This window comes from Schistocerca americana, chromosome 2, assembly GCF_021461395.2.
Source record: "Schistocerca americana isolate TAMUIC-IGC-003095 chromosome 2, iqSchAmer2.1, whole genome shotgun sequence".
NCBI lineage: Eukaryota > Metazoa > Arthropoda > Insecta > Orthoptera > Acrididae > Schistocerca > Schistocerca americana.
Window position 1 is genome coordinate 1008138134 of NC_060120.1, and position 21807 is coordinate 1008159940.

Genomic DNA, 21807 nt, shown 5'->3' on the forward strand with positions numbered 1-21807 from the left:
TCCAGATTGTCCCACTCCTCAACGGCGATTCGGCATAGATCCCTCAGAGTGGTTGGTGGGTCACGTCGTCCATAAAGAGCCATTTTCAACCTATCCCAGGCATATTCGATAGGGTTCATGTCCGGAGAACACGCTGGCCACTCTAGTCGAGCGATATCGTTGTACTGAAGAAAGTCATGCACAAGATGTGCACGATGGAGACGCGAATTGGCGTCCATGAAGACTAATGCCTCGCCAGTATGCTGCCGATATGGTTACATTATCGGTCGGAGGATGGCATTCACGTATCCTACAGCCGTTACGGCGCCTTCCAAGACCACCAGCGGCGAACGTCGACTCCACATTATGCCACTCCGAAACATCAGGAAACCTCGCTGGATAGTGTGTCTAAGGTGTTCAGCCTGACCGGGTTGCCTCCAAACACGTCTCCGACGATTGTCTGGTTGCAGGCATATGCGACATTAATCGGTGAAGAGAACGTGATGCCAGTCCTGAGCGGTCCATTCGGCTTGTTTTTGGGCTGCATGGTGTCGTGGCTGCAAAGATGGACCTCGCCATGGAAGTCGGGAGTAATGTTGCGCATCATGCAGCCTATTGCGCACACTTTGAGTAGTAACACGACGTTCTGTGGCTGCACGAAAAGAATTATTAGAATTATTTAACATGGTGGCGTTCCTGTCAGGGTTTCACCGAGCCATAATCCCTGTGTAGCGATCATCCACTGCAGTAGTAACCCTTGGGCTGCCTGAGCGAGTTCCTGTCTCTCTGTATCTCCTCCATGTCCGAACAACAGCGCTTTGGTTCCCGCCGAGACGCATGGGCACTTTCCTTGTTAAGAGCCCATCCTGGCACAAAGTTACAATGTGGAACTGATCGAACCGCAGTATTGACAGTGTAGGCATGGTTGAACTACAGGCAACACGAGTCGTGTACCTCCTTCCTGGTGGAATGACTGGAACTGATCGGCTGTCGGACCCCCTCAGTGTAATAGGTGCGGCTCATTCATGGTTGTTTACATTTTTGGGTGGGTTTGGTGACATCTCTGAACAGTCAAAGGGATTGTGCCTGTGATACAATATCCACAGTTGGGGAGTTCTGGGAACCGGTGTGATGCCAAACTTTTTTGGTGTGTGTACATCGGTGAGATAGCAAAACGCATTCGAGAACATGAGCACTATATTCGTCTGGGGCAGCACGGTAACTCTCCTGTCCCCGAACACCGAGACGGCTGTGGCAAGGAAAAAAATTGTAACGAAACTCGCCTAAGGCCAAGCAGGCGGATCTGACGAAACGCAAGGTCTGAGAAGATATACAAATAATAAAACATCCTGACAACATCAACACAGGGGATGGGTACTTGCCCTATCCTGGCTGCCAACTCTTCGAGTTCAAATCCTGCACCTATAACTCTTGGCGCGAGCGCTGCCGGCGAGTAACTGCCGTCGCGCGGCTTGCGTCCAGCAGGAGGAAAACTGGGTCCCACGCTTCATTCACCGATGAGCACTAATCATAGCGAACTGTGCAAGAAACGATAGATATCAGTTGGTCACGACCCACCCCCCTCCCGTATCAACTTTCTTTCTTTCTTTCCTTCTTTTGCTTGTGCTTTTTCCCGCAATGACGCAGAGTCGGCATGGTTAATCCGATGTGGCAAGGTGAATTTAAGGGGTGGCCAGATGCCCCTCCTGCCGCCACCCCGTACTCCCTGGGGACGGAACTGTCTGTGTCTAGTGTAATCCATGGAATAGTGCGAATGTGGTCAGATGTCTGCGAGCCGAGTAACTGAGGCGGGACGTGGGGACCAGCCAAGTATTCACCTAGTGGGATGCGGAAAACCGCCTAAAAACCACATCCAGACTAGCCGGCACACCGGTCTCCGTCGTTAAGTCCTCGGGCGGATTCGATCCGGGGCCGGTGCGCCTACCCGAGTCCAGGAAGCAGCGCATTAGCGCTCTCGGCTAACCTGGCACCTCTCCCGTATTAACTTATTACAATAATTTTCCCGCTCCTTTCGCCGCAAGATACCAAACATAACAACGATATTTTAAAATTATGACGTCCTGTTCAGTGAACAGCATGACGAAATATACAAAATATAAGTGACTCCACACAGCTAAAACCTATCAGTAGACCCAGAAGAAAGCCACTGTATATTTTTTACATTATGTACTTGTACGATACATTAAAAACCTTTATGTCAGTAGTGATCGTGATTTGCTACACCCTCAGTCCGAAGATGATTCGATGCAGCTCTCTATGATAGACTGTCCTGCATCTTCATCTTAGAATAACTACTACAGCCTACACCCAATTCAACCTACTTACTGTAGTCGATGCTTGGCCTTTACAACTTTTACTTTCCTCACGAGTTATTTCCAGTACCAAATTAACTGTTTCTAGATGGTACTGTTAACCTAGGTTTCGATACCTACTAATCGTGTCTTTATCAGAATGAAATTGTGAGAAACCGTAAAATTACATTGCGAGAAAGCAATGGTCAGAACTTAGTGCAGCTATGCTCAAGTCGAAAATAAAATAAAATACGTTCATGCCTTGTCATGTATGCCTAGCTTAACGTCTGACTCGAGTCGCATGTTATTTCGAGCTTACTAGAGCCATATGTTATTCCTAGCTAGGCTTACGTGACAAAGCTGCAAAGTATTTTATTTCAGATTTGAGCATAGCTGCTCTACATTCTGACCATTGCTCTCTCGCAATGTAATTTTACGGCTTCTCAAAACTTCATTGTGATGATGACACCCTCAGTAGGCGTCGAAAAGTAGGACAGTTGTACCAAACAGTTATTTCTAACCGGATGGTTGTATAATTGCTATGTTTGAAAATTCTACACGGTTGCTGAGAAACAGCGATGTTTAAAACTGTATTCTTCAATGCATTACGATATGTCCTATTAACCTATTCCATATGCCATGAAGATCTTACATTCCCGACTCGATCCAGTATATCCTCGTCTGGTACAGTATCTAGATCTACCCCTTGTGTCTTCTGCCTTAGTCTGTAACACCACATTTCGAAAGCTGCTAATTTCTTCTTGCCTGCATTGTTTATCGTCCATAGTTCACGTCTTTACAAGGTTACACTTTAATCAAACACTGACAGAAAAGACTTTCTATCATTTAAATTAATATTCGATATATCCCTCTATCCAGAAACGCTTTTCTTGCTATTGGTTTACATATTTATCTGTAACGGCACAGCATGAGACATCGATGTAAAGTAGCAAATAGTGTTAAAGGGCCTACTCGATGTGTTAGAAATTCTAAGGACACAGCTGTTCGTTGGAATGAGGCGAGCTATGGAATTAACAAGGGCTTGCACCCCGTTTTGCGCCTCTGAAAGTGCATGTGGTATGGATTAATTTCTGGTGCGCTGCAGGCTCAAATAATCTGGCACACCACAACGCTATAGTTCAATACCGCTGAGCCTTCTAGGCTCATGGAGCGAAACGTTAATATAGTGTGCCCCATTCTTATTTACAACTTATTATTTTTATTACCTTGTTTTGATATTTCTTCCAGTTTGTAACCGCTTCTTAAACTTTATTCCTCTTTTCTTTCGCCATCAAGGGATCCACACATTGTCCGATAAGAATGCAGTATTTCAATTCAACAATATTGTTGTTCTTCCAACCTGGTGTTTCCATTGAGTATTTCAGTTCGGTTTTATCACAGATGTGCTCTGCAGTAGTGCGAATAGTTATCTCGGTGTAAAGTGTTAATTTGAATGTTTTAACTTAAGAGATGAGGTACTTCATTTTTCGACTACTGATGGGCATCAGTAAGCGGATATATTTGCAGATGATGAATGAGTTTCTAAATTGTCATATCTTTCCGATATTTTCGTACACTTGAATTCTTATACGTATAATATTCAATGATTTATTAGTAAGTTAAATTTGTGGATACAAACAATTGAATATGGATCGTGTAAGTTGTTAAGTTGTTCTCAACCGCATGGTCCCTTACTGCCGATAATAAGATGTTGATGGACTTAATTAAGGAACGTTTAGTAGTCTTGCACTAGAATTTCGGAACATATTTTGGGAAGAATGATGAAGATTTTGACTGGGTTCGTAGTCCATTCGTAGATTCGAAATATCTTCGGAATAATTTAGGTTTACGCATACAAGAGAAACTGGCAGATTTAAAAGCAGACAGAACATTGAAAGAAAATTTTTTTGTACTGCCTTTGGATAAATTTTAGTTGTCAACAAGCACTGAATACTCAACTATCGCGTAGATGGAAATAATCAGTAATGTGTCATTACCATTTTCAGCTACATATTGGTGTGAACTGGGCTTCTCATGGTTGACTCAAATAAAAACATCAGAAAGAGAGAGAGAGAGAGAGAGAGAGAGAGAGAGAGAGAGAGAGAGAAAGAGGAGACACAAATTCACCTTTGCACCACGAATCAGCCGTCTCTGTGTAGCTAAGAAGGTTCCAGTATCACACTGAAGATATGAGTAGTCACTTAGTTTAAAATTCGTATTGGAAATGTCTCTTTTTTACAGTGAATTAAAGTTCAGTTATTAATATGTGCATGAGTTTATTCCTGTTTCATAATAATAATAGTAATAAATGATCATTTAACAGCGTAGTAAGTCGTACTTATATTAAGATTCACACAGTTTTGAGGGGACAGACATTTTGGTGTGTCATGTTGAGCCTAGGCCCACATGGGTTGTAAACTTCCCATATAAATAAAAAATAAAAATAATTAAATTTGGATGATTACATTCTGACGTATGAAAACTGATAAATCTTAACTTTTGAAAAACTGATAAATTTTGACGTAAGCAGCGCTCGTCATGGCCATGTGAAATCAATCTGAAAAATTCTTACCTCGTGATGGTTTCGCCGGATATCGCTGTCTATATATCTGCTCGTCAATGGCACAGCTTAGTGCAATGCTGGCCTATCTACTAATATTGGATAACATTTGTCTGAGATATGAATTACTAGAAAAACTGACTTTACTTACAAGGAAACCTCCCCATCGCCCCCCCCCCCCCCCCTTCTCAGATTTAGTTTTAAATTGGCACAGTGGATAGGCCATGAAAAACTGAACACAGATCAATCGAGAAAACAGGAAGAAGTTGTGTGGAACTATGAAAAAAGTAAGTAAAATATACTAACTGAGTAGTCCATGCGAAGATAAGCAACATCAAGGACAATGGGAGTTAAGGAGCGCCGTGGTCCCGTGGTTAGCAAGAGCAGCTACGGAAGGAGAGGTCCTAGGTTCAGGTCTTCCCTCGAGTAAAAAGTTTAATTTTTTATTTTCGGTTTATGTGACAAACTCTTATGTTTCCATCACTTTTTTGGGAGTGATTATCACATCCACAAGAAAACCTAAATCGGGCAAGGTAGAAGAATCTTTTTACCCATTCTCTAAGTGTACAAGTTAGGTGGGTCGACAACATATTCCTGTCGTGTGACGCACATGCCGTCACCAGTGTCGTATATAATATACCAGACGTGTTTTCCTGTGGAAGACTCGGTTGACCTATGACCTTGCGATCAAATGTTTTTCGTTCCCATTGGATAGGCATGTCCTTTCGTCTACTAATCGCACGGTTTTGCGGTGCGGTCGCAAAACACAGACACTAAACTTATTACAGTGAACAGAGACGTCAATGAACGAACGGACAGATCATAACTTTGCGATAATAAAGAAAGTAAAATTTTCAGTCGAGGGAAGACTTGAACCAAGGACCTCTCGTACCGCAGCTGCTCTCGCTAACCACGGGACCACGGCGCTCTTGAGCTTTCATTCTCCATGATGTTGCTTATCCATGGACTACTCAGTTTGTATATTTTACTTATTTTTTTCGTAGTTCCACACAACTTCTTCCTGTTTTCTCGATTGCTCTGTGTTCAGTTTTTCAAGGCCTATCCACTGTGCCAACTTATAACTAAATCTGAGGGGGGTGCGATGGGGAGGTTCCCTTGTTAGTGACACAGCTGCACAGCTGCTCGTCTGATTACTAAAGAACACATGACTATGACCTGACAAAAATTCTCGAATATTTTAATTTAGATAAATGACTGGATCGGGACTGGCAATGACTTGAGGGGAAATTATAGTTTTATAGTTGACTGGTTAAAAACAATTATATGCTGAAAAAGTTTTTACGTAATTGATAAATATCTACAATTCGTTACACGGGAAAATTGAATATATTACAAATCTGGGTCAACTGGTGTAGATGAATCACAAAAGAAAAGATTGAAACAAATTCATACAAACATGTCAGACAAGTGGCTTAACTACACGCATGCCAGTAAAAATGATAAAATTTACCTTACAATAGATGGTTGAGTTAATTACACTTGATTTTTCATTATATTAACAATTATTTATTTGTTCAACATCATCTCGTTCCATGGTATCATTTAGCTCTGCGGCTGATCACAATTATTATTCTGTTCCATATAATAAAATTTTGCAATTAGTTCTGCACTGTGACTTTAACATCTACTAAGTGTAAACTGCGTTATACCAGCGACAGACTACAACTACACTGTAGCAGTGAGCGACTGCAATTGCGGCAGAGACTGCGCTGACCTGCGACTCTGTTGCAGCTCTCTTTTACCGGGGGCAATGATATTTAATGTCTCAGGTAGCTCCTGTCAATTGTCGTTCGAGCAAGTGAGCAGTCCATTGAGATTACATTTGCTCCAGCAGGGTGGTGAACAGCTTACAGGGTGTACAGCGACTAATAAAAGATTGCGGAACACTGCTCTGAGCGACTGGTACAGGATTAAATTTGGTGACACCTCTCTCGTGACTCACCCCAAAAGCTTCTCGGGCAATGTAATTACAGATACCATTGAAATAAAAAAAAAAATACTGCCAACACTCTCAGCAGAGGCAGCGGTCTGCAGGTAAGAGAGATGTGGGAACCTGCGATCACGAGGTTGAAGAGAGACGTCGAATGCGAAGTCAACGTATGCTCATACATAATTTTCGTACATCCATCCCTGTGGCTGGAGGCCTGCAGGACTACGGTCGTTCACTTTTGTAAGACATTGAAACACAGTCGTCCTTAAAATGTCATTTATTGTGTAGCTACACAATAGATGACATCGTAAGGACGACTGTAAGTGTTTCATTTTCTTACAATATGCTCATATATGCTGATACTGCGGGCACCAGTGACTTGACACCATATAGCAGCCCATCTGCAGTTATTCCATTTGACAATTGCTTTGATGTACTAGGTCGAATGTTTGTGTTATTTTTCAACATAACACGGTGTATTGAGCCAAAATATTGTATTCTACAAGCAAGGCATCAGTTTCATCGTTGCGAATGGTTCAAATGGCTCTGATCACTATGGGACTTAACATCTATGGTCATCAGTCCCCTAGAACTTAGAACTACTTAAACCTAACTAACCTAAGGACAGCACACAACACCCAGTCATCACGAGGCAGAGAGAATCCCTGACCCCGCCGGGAATCGAACCCGGAAACCCGGGCGTGGGAAGCGAGAACGCTACCACACGACCACGAGCTGCGGACTCGTTGCGAATACTGAGTCGCATTGAAGGATGACTATGACGAGGACAAATAACAAGTTTCATGGTCACAGCTTGAATGTGATGAAAAGCTTATGACAAACATTCATATTTACCTGCATGTCTATATGAACAGACATTAACGATGATTGACAGCCGTCCGAAATTAATTCGAAATAAATTCGCTGACTGCTAATATCTTGGCGTAAGCTGTTTTAGGTATAGATATTCTATCTGACAATCGTCATTAGCGTCTGTTCACCGAGACATGCAAATAAATTCAAGGGGCCATCCAAAACATTCCGTTTGAAGGCGTTGCTGCAACGTAGCGCGCCTGCTATGCGGGTGTACAAGCACCGACGTGAAAGCAAGGGACTGGTGCGGCTTTCGTGTCTTTCCGACCTGCCCGAGATAAATACTAAAACGAAAACTATGGCGACATAATAACGAAAAGCACCCCAACAGGACCAACGTGCTGTTTCCTTGGTTCCAGAAGCACAAACACCGGTACACATTCATCGGAGAATGAAAAATGTGTACGGGCAGCATGTCTGTCGGAAACCACCTTTGTGAAACTGTGCAATACGAGGTGCTGCTGCTTTATGATAATTCACGTCCCAGTATGACAGATGTAATGCAGAAATTACACCAACTCAAGTGGTAGACATTGGAGCACCCGCCCTAAACTACTCATCTCTCTCCAAGCGATTATCACGCCTTCAGTTCCTTAAGAAAAAAAATGGGTTTGAAGGGTCGACGATTCCCATCGGACGAGGATGTGTAGCAGGCAGTTGCGGACTTCTTCAAGCAGGAGGCCACGATATTTCACCAGACTAGTACCTTCAACCTGGTCTGTCGCTAGAACGATTACCACAGTGCTCATTGCGATTTTGTGTGATTGGGATGCTTATTATGCACTGTACGGTCCTCTAATGGAAACTTTGTGATCACCACTACGTTACATGCCGAGACGCGGACAAGATGATAATATCAAGGGCCTCGATTACTCATAGTATGCTTTTCACCGGTGTGGGAATACAGAGTAAAGCTGCGAGCATGAAGTGATGAATGTTTTGTGTTGGGAAAAGAGCCAACATCGTGTTACGAGTGGAGGCCAAAATGCACGCGTTTTATCTCACGCAGGCGGGCGTGAGGAGGAAAGAACCATACTGACGTGAGGTCTGGAACATGACAAGGTTCAAATGGCTCTAAGCACTATGGGACTTAATTTCTGAGGTCATCAGTCCCCTAGAACTTAGAACTACTTAAACCTAACTAACCTAAGGACATCACACACATCCATACGTGAGGCAGGATTCGAACCTGCGACCGTAGCGGTCGAACGGTTCCAGACTGTAGTGCCTAGAACCGCTCGGCCACTTCGGCCGGCGAACATTACAAGGAATGAGAATTCAGAAAGAGGACGTAATTAGTTTGATACTTAACTTTAACCCATTAATGACGAACGTCGCTCTTGACGGTACATGATTCAAAATATTATCTGTTCAGAATACATTCTTGAAGTAATTATAGTAGCTGAATATGGCGCCTTGCTAGGTCATAGCAAATGACGTAGGTGAAGGCTGTGCTAAACTGTCGTCTCTGCAAATGAGAGCGTATTTAGGCAGTGAACTAACGCTAGCAAAGTCGGGTGCTAGGGAGTCTCTCTAGACTAGACCTGCCGTGTGGCGGCGCTCGGTCTGCAATCACTGATAGTGGCGACACGCGGGTCCGACGTATACTAACGGACCGCGGCCGATTTAAAGGCTACCACCTAGCAAGTGTGGTGTCTGGCGGTGACACCACAGAATGTATGGGACCGTGGTATAGAGAAGTAGACAGTGTGACACATGGAAGTTTAGGGCGGCCTAGAGGCTAGAAGGAAGACAGTCGAAGTGGTTAAAGCGACCACTCGCGATAAGGGGGATATCCAGATTTTAGTTCCCGTGCGGCACAGGTTTTCATATTTCACTAATAGGTGACCTAACACAGCTGATGCCAAAATATTCGCTTCCAGCGAATTTATATCAAATTCCCCGCGTTGCCAGGTGTTGCACTTAACAGGCCATGTGGGACTGACCTGCAGTGTGTGCTGCTGTGAGGTGGTGAGGGCGTGGCCGTCGCGCCGCCAGGACACGGAGGGCAGCGGTGAGCCAGCGGCCTCGCACTCTGCAGACCACGCGGAACCTGGCGTCAGCGTCGCCGCGCCGAACGTCTTCACCAGCACTGGCGCCGCATCTGCACAGGTAGAATGCAGCTCAGGGCCACAGGCTGGAACGACTGCCTAGAATAACTAAGCACCCACTACCGCACAATATAGTGGCGTTTATGCCCATAACTAAATCCCTAAAATGTTTCAGTGTTCCTCTCATAATTTCTTTCTTCGTCCCAATGTTTTGTGTGTCAGATGACTGGTTTGATTTAGCCTACCAGGATTTCCTCTCCTGTGCCAGCCCCTTGTCATAGGTCAAATTTAGTAAAATCTTCTACGTTTTAAAGCCGCGTCCTTTCGAATAAAACACTCGAACTTTTGACAGCTGTCGCGGCCATCGTCAACAGGTGTCAAAATCACTGAGTGCCGTGGCTGGCACGATGTTTCGCTTGCAGTATTTCTACATCTACGTCTACATACATACTCCGCAATCCACCATACGGTGCGTGGCAGAGGGTCCCTCGTAACACAACTATCATTTTCTCTCCCTCTTCCACTCCCAAACAGAACGAGGGGAATATGCCTATATGCCTCCGTACGAGCCCTAATCTCTCTTACCTTATCTTTGCGGTCTTTCCGCTAAATGTAAGTTGGCGGCAGTAAAATTGTACTGCAGTCAGCCTCAAATGCTGGTTCTCTAAATTTCCTCAGTAGCGATTCACGAAAAGAACGCCTCTTTTCCTCTAGAGACTACCACCCGAGTTCCTGAAGCATTTCCGTAACACTCCCGTGATGATCAAACCTACCAGTAACAAATCTAGCAGCCCGCCTCTGAATTGCTTCTATGTCCTCCCTCAATCCGACCTGATAGGGATCCCAAACGCTCGAGCAGCACTCAAGAATAGGTCGCACCAGCGTTCTATAAGCGGTCTCCTTTACAGATGAACCACATCTTTCCAAAATTCTACCAATGAACCGAAGACGACCATCCGCCTTCCCCACAACTGCCATTACATGCTTGTCCCACTTCGTATCGCTCTGCAATGTTACGCCCAAATATTAAATCGATGTGACTGTGTCAAGCGCTACACTACTAATGGAGTATTCAAACGTTACAGGATTCTTTTTCCTGTTCATGTGCATTAATTTACATTTATCTATATTTAGAGTTAGCTGCCATTCTTTACGCCGATCACAAATCCTGTCCAAGTCATCTTGTATCCTCCTACAGTCACTCAACGACGACACCTTCCCGTACACCACAGCATCATCAGCAAACAGCCTCAAGTTGCTATCCACCCTATCCAAAACATCATTTATTTAGATAGAAAACAACAGCGGACCTACCACACAACAACAGCGGACTTATCACACAACAACAGCGGACCTATTCCTTCGCTTAACAACGCGTTCCAATCCACGATGAGCATTATCAGTAGATTTTTATGTCCCTTTACATATTAAATTACCCGTTCATCATCCTTACATACTATCTCTACCTCTTCATCTTCTTCTTGAGACATTGACATATGCACCTGAATGAATGTTGTTGGATTTGGTTTGCCATCGTTTCTGAGAACAATCCTATCACTGATCTCTTCACAGTAACTAATTTCTGCCCTACTTTCCCATTCGCAACGAATCCAGTTCCTCTTATACCATTTTCTACTACTGTCTTTTTACTTAATGTTGATTTAACCAGAAATCCCTGTCTTCTTTTTGTTTCATTTCACTGACCCCCAACTATAGAATAACCATTTGCATTTCCCGTTTCATATTTTGCTTGCCTACCACATTAAAACTTCTGACATTCCACGCTCTGACTTGCAGAATGTTACAGTTTCGTTGGTTATTCCACCTTTTTTCTATGGGTGCCTCCGCTTTGACAGTTTCCACCTTCAAGGGCAAGAGTGTGGCCTGCAAGTCTGTCGGTCGTTGGTAGCACGATGCTGATTCTTTATAGCGGAAGACCACGTCCACCAGTGGTAACCTCTTTTAATTAAAATTTTTGAAGAGGTTGGGATCAAATTCAGGACCCAGGACGTTTTGAATATGGGTAAAAATGCTAACACGAGACCGCGGTTACTAGTAAGACTAACACTGACAAGGAAACCACTATGTCACATATACCAATGGTTTACAGTAGACTTACCTCCCAATGAGATCTGTGCTGTTCCTTGAGCAGTCTCGTCATTGTTGGAGACCACACACTGGTACATCCCTGCATCATGCTGCTCCACGTGTTCGATGCGCAGTGTCTGAAAAGTGAAGCAGAGAACAATGATTTTAAAGAAAAATGCCATTTTAGAGTGAGATCGCAAACTCAGGTTAAGCAGCGTGTTTGACCAGTGTACCACATCACAGTATATGTTTGTGTCACAGAAGTCGAAAGTCTGGCAAGAACTACGTATTTAAGCTGCCTGTTTGCTATTTTTTTATCGATTATGAAAACAGACAAATTATGTATAGTGGAACAATCTCAAAGAAGATTTTTTGTAGGTATTTGTTCCAAGTACCTAAATGGGGTGACGATATTCACGACTCCAGAGAGCACCGCACCACAGTCGATAAGATCGACTACATTTCCCTGGAAGTCTCCCAATAAACAAAGGAATTTACCATCCCTGTTGTCGCTGTGTTCCTCAGTCCGAAGACTGGTTTGATGCAGCTCTCCATGCTACTAAGCCCTACCTGCTACTTTCTTGTGCAAGCCTCTTCATCTCTGAATGAATGCTGTAGCCTATAGCGATTTGTACCACCTTACTTCGACAACAATCCACTGCCTCTGTTTTGTGTTTGTTGATGTCCATTTCGTTGAACTGTTCTCCCAAGTCCTTTGCTGTCTCTGACAGAACTACAATGTCGCTGGCAAACCTATAACTTTTTGTTGTTTCTCTATGAACTTTAATTCCTACTCCAATTATTTTTGTTTTGGTTTTCTTTACTGCTTGCTCAATATACAGATCGAATACCATTGGGCTAGGGCACAGCGCTGTGTCACTCTCATCTCAACCATGCCTCCCTTTCATGCCTCTAGATTCTTATAACTGCTGCCTGGTGACTGTACAAGCTGTCACTATATTTAGCTCCCTTTCTACCCTTACTATCTTCAAAACGTCAAAAAGTATATTCGAGTCAAAAAGTGTCGAATCAACACTGTCAAAAACTTACTCAAGTCTGCAAAAACTGTAAACTAAGTTCGTCTTTCGAGAAGCTGTCTTCTAAGAAAGGACATAGGGTCAGTATTGCCCCGCAGGCTCCTACGTTTGTCCTTCCCGACAACGGACACTACAAGCTCGTTTCGTATCACGTCGCTTTGCAACGTTATGACTACATATTTAATCGAAGTGACCGTGCAGCACGCAGCTAACACTGAACTCGAACATAGCATAGCAACCACTTTCCATTGCGGTAGCAGACTACCCCTAAAAGGCGGAATAATTAGCAGTTGTCGACATGAGGATGCAGAAGGCAATGGAAAACACTACATTAAAGACACATAACGTGTACCTATACGATATATAGGCTGTAAGTATCTTGATGATGTTTTCATTAGAAAAGGATTCTGGACTAGCACCCACATGAAGTTCTTCGGGTGGGACAGCCAAGGGGGCGGTGATCATGAGAAAATGATGCAATAACCAAAGACGGGTTGACATTCAAGGAGTTGGAGCGTGGTATGGTTGGTTGGTTAATTTGGAGGAGGGGACCAAACAGCGAGATCATCGGTTTCATCGAATTAGATAAGGTTGAGGAAGGAAGTGGACCGTACCTTTTCAAAGGAACCATCCTAGAATTTGCCTGAAGCGATGTAGGGGAGTCACGATAAAACCTAAATCAGGATGGCCGCACTTGGGTTGTGAACCGACGTCCTCCCCAGTGCGAGTCCAGTGTCCTAACCACCGCGCCACCTCGCTCGATAACGTGGAATGTCAGAAGTCTCTGTGTCACAGGAAAGCTAGAAAATCTGCAAAGGCAAATGCAAATCATCAATCCAGAAATAGTGGAGGTTACTAAAGTGATTTGTAAAAATGGTAAGATTTTGTGGTCACGCGAATATAGGGTTATTTCAACAGCAGCAGCGCCGGACATGATGGACGTGGAATTCGTTGTGAATAGGAAAGTACTGAGTTACTGTGAACGTTTAAATGATAGAAGTATTCTCATCAGAATCGACAGAAAACCAGTGTCAACAGTAACTGTTCAGTTATCCATGCCGAGATGAAGAAGTACGAAGAGTGTGTGAGGAAATTGAACGGGTAATTGGAGTGTGTAAATGGAGATGAATATCTAATAATCATGGGGGATTGAAACATAGTAGTAGGGGAGGGAACAGAAGACGAGTTATAGGAGGATATAGATTAGCTAGTAGCAAAGAGAGAGAATTTTGTAAGAATGAAGAGTAGACTGGAGTTTAAGAGAAACGCACAGAAGAATCAGTGTGGAAAGAAGGGGGATGCTAGAGTACTGAGGAAAGGTAAGGTGCGTTTGAAATTGTCTGAGGCTAAAGCTAGTGCGATAATGTGTATCATAGTAGGTAGTTCAATTGGCGAGGAATAGGCTACTCCAAAAAGGACAATCACAGAAGTTGGATAGACAAACATAGAGCACTGAAAGGACAAAAAGAAAAGTTCAAATGTGTGTGAAATCTTATGGGGCTTAACTGCTACGGTCATCACTCCATAATCTTACACACTACTTAACCTAAATTATCCTAAGGACAAACACACACACCCATGCCCAAGGGAGGACTCTAACCTCCGCCGGGACCAGCCGCACAGTCCATGACTGCTGCGCCCCAGACCGCTCGGCTAATCCCGCGCGGCAGAAAGGACATTCGTGGACAAAAGACTTCTATTAGAATTAACCGCAGGACTTAATGTGAGGAGGAAATTTCTGAGAGTGTGCGTTTGGATCACAGCATTGGAAAGTAGTGTATCAAGGGCTATGAGAAAACCGGAAAAGAAGGTAGCAAAGTGATTTAAGCGTTTAAATGTTGTGCTGTAGAATGATGTTGCAAATTAGGTGGACTGATTAGGAATGAATTCTCGACACAATCGGCAAAGGTATGAACATATGGAAAATATGGACGACGGAACGAGTGTTAAGACATCAGGGAATAATTTTTATGGTACCAGATGAAACTGTGGAGGGTAAAACTCAGAGAGATTAGAATACATTGAACAAATAACTGAAGACGAAGCGACCAAGTGCTGCTGTGAGACGAAGAGATTGGTATAGGAAAGGACTTCGTGGAGTGGTGACTAGTGATTAAAGAAAAATATTAATATGGTAACTTATTTTTTGTACAGAATATGTCAGGGATGTCTATCAATCAATGGCTATAATAATGTCATTATTACTATGCAGTAGTCTTCGAGTTTTGACCGACCTAGGTGGCGCAGTGGTTAGCGGATTGGACTCGCGTTCGGGAGGACGACGGTTCAAACCCGTGTCCGGCCATGCCGATTCAGGTCTTCCGTTATTTCCCCAAATCGCTTCAGGAAAATGCCGGGATGATTCCTTTGAGAGGGCAAGGCCGATTTCCTCTCCCGCCTTTTCCCAATCCGAGCTTCTCTTCAGTCTCTGATGACCTCGTTGTTGACGGAACGTTAAACACTAATCTTCTCCTCCTTCTCTTCGAGTTTTGCTACGTGAATCTTAGGGTCGGAGTCATCCGAGAGTATACTAAGAATAGTCTGTTTCCCTATGTTAAAAATATTGTTCGGATTGTTGTTACTCTTATTGATTATAACATTTAATTAGTATTTATGGACAATATTCTCACATAATATTTGTTGTTATTATGTAATTAAAGCTTAAAAATCGAGAAATGTCAAGATCTGGTCACGTGATCTATAACTCTGTTATTGACTATGCTCTCATGACGTCACAGACGTATACGTCTGTACAGGAGCGTTAGCCGAAGTTAAGAGGTTTTTACGTAATTCTTCTGCAAACAGTGATGGAAAACGCAATTACAACTTTTAAGTAATGATAGAAGGGAATTTTGCGAACGCTGATAATGGAAGCCTTGCAAAAGTTGATGCGCTTATGCTCCATCCATGTGGAGCGGTGATATGTGCAACTACGGACATACTTTTTCCTGCTTCCCGCAACATCATTAAACTCCCTCAAGACTAAGGAATTGTAGAGCTTCTGCAAATGAGTCCCTATATTATAACTAGATTGTTGACTGTCAGTCATGAGCTACGATTCAAAGTACAATGTAATTATTCTTGGCAAAACATAACGCCGATTCACTAAGTTCCGCGGCGTGGCACAACGGATAGCTCATACGGTTGCAGATAAAGAGGTCCCATGTTCGAATCCTGGAGGGGCACATGTTTTTTACTAATTTTACAAGGAATACGAAAACAGCGTTAGCAGGAACTGCTTGTAACAGTCGTTTCAATTGTGGGCGTATTGTGTATAGGTTCACATTACTGGACAACAGAGGACAAATGCATTTACTTTGTGAGCCGACAGTTCACTTTTTTAGAAAGCATTGCTGGTAGTGAATATATCACATATGCTCACAGTATAACGAGGTGTAGGACACTGAGGTTATTCGCACAGATACAAAGTGTGTACAGCATGTAGGTAAGACAAAACTAAGGACTGTGATGTTTGGTGTGTTAACTAACGTTCGCGTCCAAAGCAGAGTTACTTCACTTCACTTTACGTAAGAAAATGAAAGATACTAGCTGCGCAGTGCGAAGATAAAAAAAATTGCTTCTAATAAAGTAAAAAGTGTGTGATCACATTAACTAGTAAATATCTTTTTGAACGTGACGTGTGTGAACACCGATTGCAAATAGAAGCGCATGTCAACAGCAAGGCAAACACAATGATCTTCTGTTTATGATCGGAGTGGTGGAGTCATGTAAGTGTAATTTGGTTTTCATATGATAGGACTATCAAGTCGTTTTACCAATAAGAATTTTCTATCGTCTTAGATTAGAACCGGTGATCTGTGGACATCATCTTATAAAATTCGAGGTTCTAGTGCTCTAAAAAATTTTCGGTTTGTTTCTAAATCTCATGTTGTTCGTTACTGTTCGTTACATTAGTTCGGGGTGGATGTCCAGTGACACTTGTTCAAGTTCATGCATTCACTTAGTTTTTTTTGTTTTTACTACAGAGGGCAAATAACCCCCTGACCGAACACGCTAAGCTACCGTGTCAGCGCACAACTCAGCTTCCGAATAATTGAGGTGTACATGGGTAGAATGACAATTTTCACTGCGATTTTAATTTTGTTGAACGACGCTACCCTTCGTTGTAACAGTGGGACAGCATACCACGGAGGTAAGTTAATGTTAACTTCACAGTGCAACACTTTTTAATTAATTTAGTGAACTTACGCGTCGACGTAGTGGCAAATTTTCCGGTAGAATGCAACTACATTTTAGGCAGCTTCTCATTCTCTAAAATACTCAAAAACATTTTTTCGGGAGATTTTATAGATATATTTACACATATGGTACTACGCACGATTTGTGACCCATTTTCCGAAACGTAAATTCCAAAAGAAGACATCACTGTGAATTAGCATTATGACAGCAGGAAAAGCGAGCTAGCTAGTGACGTCACAGGCATCACATGACTCGAATGGAGCGTTTTAGTGGGCTTTCAAATTATTTGAATTTCATTTCCGTTTTCATGAAAATATACTGAAATTCAAGAGGAAATAAGTGTATTAGGAGCATAGAACGACACAATTAATCATTTAAGACAATTTCCGTAAAAACATGAAATACCCTATTACGAAGCAGTATGACGTTGTACAGAAGATTGTATGGCGCAACAAGACAGACAGTCGGCGCTTAGACAAGATACAACAGTGGTCTCCGTGTGCGTTATGGTCTTAATGTTTTACATTTTGGAATTCATTGTGTTAGTTAAGATGAGATGTGTTACTCGTAATATTCACGGTGGTTATTTGCAATAGACTCACCATGATGGCATTATTTTCTCCTTGATTAACGGTGGATTCCCTCAGACTTCTGAGGAACAACACATTATTGGTTTACAGCACGACAGTGCTAACTATTGTGGTGGAACCAGTACGAGACTGGCGTGCTTCAAGGGTGGACTAAGCTCACCTTAGCTCTCTCAATGAAATGGATTTGGCCAGTACGTCGATAAGTCACCGACGTCATTGCGAGCAGTGTCTCTGCTTGTTATTAGCAATGTTATGGGCTAAGAGTGAGAAGGATGGTGCAAACATCCTTGCCGAAATTGTGAACTCCTTTCCAAGTCTGATCTTCTTCTTGTGTGCCCACCAATAATTACCATCTCGATTTTCAAATATGTTTCGTATTAGTTGTTGGTATTTGTAACCCGTTGCTACTTTTCACACACACACACACACACACACATATATATATATATATATATATATATATATATATATATATATATATATATATATATATATGGTGACACAGCTAAGTCATAACGCACCTTGTATCTCCCCAACCGTAATAGACGCTAAGACGCCTTTTGGACAGGGGCTAGTCGAATACATCACATTTCATGTTTATACTAATTTTTATTACGGAGATATGAGGCAATCTTTGGTTTTTTAAACGGAATCCTATGTTAAATTTTAGCGTAACATGATGGGCTTAAAAAGGTGGTTTCAAATATGTGTGTATCATAATATTTAGGCGAATAGTTTTTGTATCACAGATATGGTCCCATATCGTATTCATCCTTCGAAGCGGCCTTGTCCAATGCGACCACTTTCCTGTTGCCCACTGAGGAACTTAACAGGGAAGGCGTTGTTTTCCTACTTCTCGATAACGCCGCAAGGTGACGCACGAGGTAGCTGGAGCGAAGGGTATAAATGTGCTGCTGGGGTAAAGAGAAATCTCATTTCCGTCGCAGTTTCTTGGAGCAGACATGTGCACTAACGAAGAAAAGTTAAATATGCTTCTAGCTTATGGTGAAAGCAGAAGAAATGCTGTTAGAGCAATAAAGCGATATGGAGAGCTGTATCCTGATCGTGAGTGTCCTACACGCCAGTTTCTTGCGCGTATTTGCAAGAAACTACTTGAGTCTGGATCATGCAACGCCGTACAGAGGACAAGGCGGAAAACTGCAACTGGCGAGGTACATGAAGAGGGTGTTCCAGCGTTGGCGCGTAACGACCCTACTGTTTCGTCGCGACGTATCGTCTCCGAATGTGGTATAAGTAACAGAAGTGTTCTACGCATGTTGTACCGGCATATGTTTCACCCGTTTCACCTCTCATTACATCAAGCATTCTCCGGTGTGGATTTCGAACGGCGCCAGGAATTTTGCCGGTTCGCTCTGCAGCGCCTACAAGATGATCCAACGTTTTTATAACGGGTGCTGTTTACTGATTAAGCGACTTTCACCAACCACGGTAATGTGAATTTGCATAACATGCTTTACATGGTCAATAGCGAACCCTCACTGGCTTCGACAGATGCAGCATCAGGAACCGTGGAGTGTTAACGTGGTTAAATGTCATTGTGGGACCGTACGTCTTTCCGGATGTACCAAATGGCAATAACTATGCACAGTTCCTGCCAAACGTTCTGCCCATTTTGCTGGAATAGGTACCACTAATTACTCGTCAGTGCATGTGGTTCCAACGTGACGGCTCTCCTGCTCACTCTTCCCGTGTGGCTACACAGCTGTTAAATGAAAAGTTCCCGGATTGTTGGATAGGATGACGTGCTTAAGTGAAGTGGCCAGCTCGGTCTCCTGATTTGTCCCCTGTTGACTTTTTTTTTCTGTGGGGAGCAATCACACATAAAGTGTATGCTCAAATACCAACTACGCCAGACGATACGTAGCAACGTATCACCGAAGAGTGCGCTGATACCTCACGTGACACCCTTGCAGCCGTTCAGGTATCATTCGAACGGCGACTACAAATGTGCGTTGCAGCAGAAGGAACGCATTTTGAGCACATGGTTCAGTAAAGTTTTGTATCGTGTACAGTATGTATTTTGTGTCTTTGTGTGTATATGATTCGTATTCTGATCAACAGTAAATATTTTCAAATAAAAAACAAATACGTACGAAATAATTATGACCAGTAAGGGCCTCCTCATTTACATTTGTATTCCTGTTACTTAAATTGTATTAACATAGTGTAGTATTTTAATCCTGTATGTTGTCTACAATTTTGGTATCACAGTTGTCAAAAAACTGAATAATATTTGCGCGACATCATCAGTTAATTTTTGAGCAAAATATCGCAGTATGTATTACTATTGTCGGGTAAATGGGCGTGTTTGCGTAAGGATGGACTCGCGACGTTTACCATGTACTCTACACAACAGGAAAGGTCGCACTGGACAACGTCACTTCGAAGGAGAAGTACGATATATATATATATATAATGAAGAAGAGCTTCGAATGTCGTTAAGTTCGTTTCCATGTGTCTGAGTACAACCAATTTTAATGCCAATACTCTTTCTATGAGCGCTCAGTTTTTCCGTACCTGAATTGACGCTACAAGAGTGCAGCTTCAACTTTTTTGTTACAGACTGTTGAGAACAACACTGATGTCTTCTGGAATGTCCACGGATGTTTTATCACTCTTCTATCGGCAGTATTTGGTCGAGTGTTACAAAAAGATTGATACCGGTAACCTGGAGACGTGCTGGAGGAGGTAGCTCGCAGTAGGTTGTAGGGAGGGCCGTTTACCTGCGGGGTTAGCAGCCTGACCCTGCTGGAGGTGTGGAGCGGCCGGCCGTCCTTGAGCCAGGAGACGGCCAGCTGGGGGTGGCCCTCGGTGGAGCAGTTGAGCTGCGCGGGCCGCCCCACGTCCACCGTCTGCTGCTGCGGCGCCACGTAGGCCGACAGCGGCGCTGCAACAGGTCGTGGGGTCGCCGAGGTTACGGAAGCGCTTCCCGTTATTTCACTAAGTCACTGTATGCCATTAATGTTAGCGCTAATCACGTATACGTATCCTGCAGTCCACATCGTTTCTATAAAAGACTCGTTCAGATCATCTATCGAACACGTAACTAACTAACTACCTGACTAACTCATTTCGCGTATGCGGAAGTAGACTTTCTCCAAACACAAATATTACACCCCAAACACGTTTTGACATAGTCGTTTAATCTCCGACAGTTCATATTTATTTAATGATCTGAAATGTTATTTTGAAAATGACTTGTTAGAATATATATATATCATCATCAACATCATCATCATCATTTAAGACTGATTATGCCTTTCAGCGTTCAGTCTGGAGCATAGTCCACCTTATAAAATTCCTTCATGATCCCCTATTGAGTGCTACCATTGGTGCCTCTTCTGATGTTAGGCCTATTACTTCAAAATCATTCTTAACCGAGCCCAGGTACCTTCTCCTTGGTCTACCCCGACTCCTTCTATCCTCTACTGCTGCACCCATGAGTCTCTTGGGTCTTGGGTAACCTTGCTTCTCCCATGCGTGTAACATGACCCCACCGTCTAAGCCTGTTCGCCCTGACTGCTACATCTATAGTGTTCATTCCCAGTTTTTCTTTGATGTCCTCATTGTGGACACCCTCCTGCTGTTGTTCCCATCTACTAGTACCTGCAATCATCCTAGCTACTTTCATATCCGTAACCTCTACCTTATTGATAAGGTAACCCGAATCCACCCAGCTCAAAGTTGGTCGAAAGATATATACTCTCCTGGAAATTGAAATAAGAACACCGTGAATTCATTGTCCCAGGAAGGGGAAACTTTATTGACACATTCCTGGGGTCAGATACATCACATGATCACACTGACAGAACCACAGGCACATAGACACAGGCAACAGAGCATGCACAATGTCGGCACTAGTACAGTGTATATCCACCTTTCGCAGCAATGCAGGCTGCTATTCTCCCATGGAGACGATCGTAGAGATGCTGGATGTAGTCCTGTGGAACAGCTTGCCATGCCATTTCCACCTGGCGCCTCAGTTGGACCAGCGTTCGTCCTGGACGTGCAGACCGCGTGAGACGACGCTTCATCCAGTCCCAAACATGCTCAATGGGGGACAGATCCGGAGATCTTGCTGGCCAGGGTAGTTGACTTACACCTTCTAGAGCACGTTGGGTGGCACGGGATGCTTGCGGATGTGC

At 43.3% G+C, this 21807-nt stretch overlaps 1 protein-coding gene across 1 annotated transcript in view; it reads right to left on the reverse strand.

The window, feature by feature from the left end:
- Positions 1 to 21807, reverse strand: part of LOC124594622 (Down syndrome cell adhesion molecule-like protein Dscam2) — a 191172-nt gene that overhangs the window by 69192 nt on the left and 100173 nt on the right. The window contains exons 8-10 of the mRNA XM_047132994.1: positions 20386 to 20549; positions 11846 to 11951; positions 9622 to 9779 (exon numbers count right to left, since the gene is read on the reverse strand). Coding sequence (XP_046988950.1) covers positions 9622 to 9779; positions 11846 to 11951; positions 20386 to 20549 — 428 coding nt within the window. The remainder of the gene's footprint in view (positions 1 to 9621; positions 9780 to 11845; positions 11952 to 20385; positions 20550 to 21807) is intronic.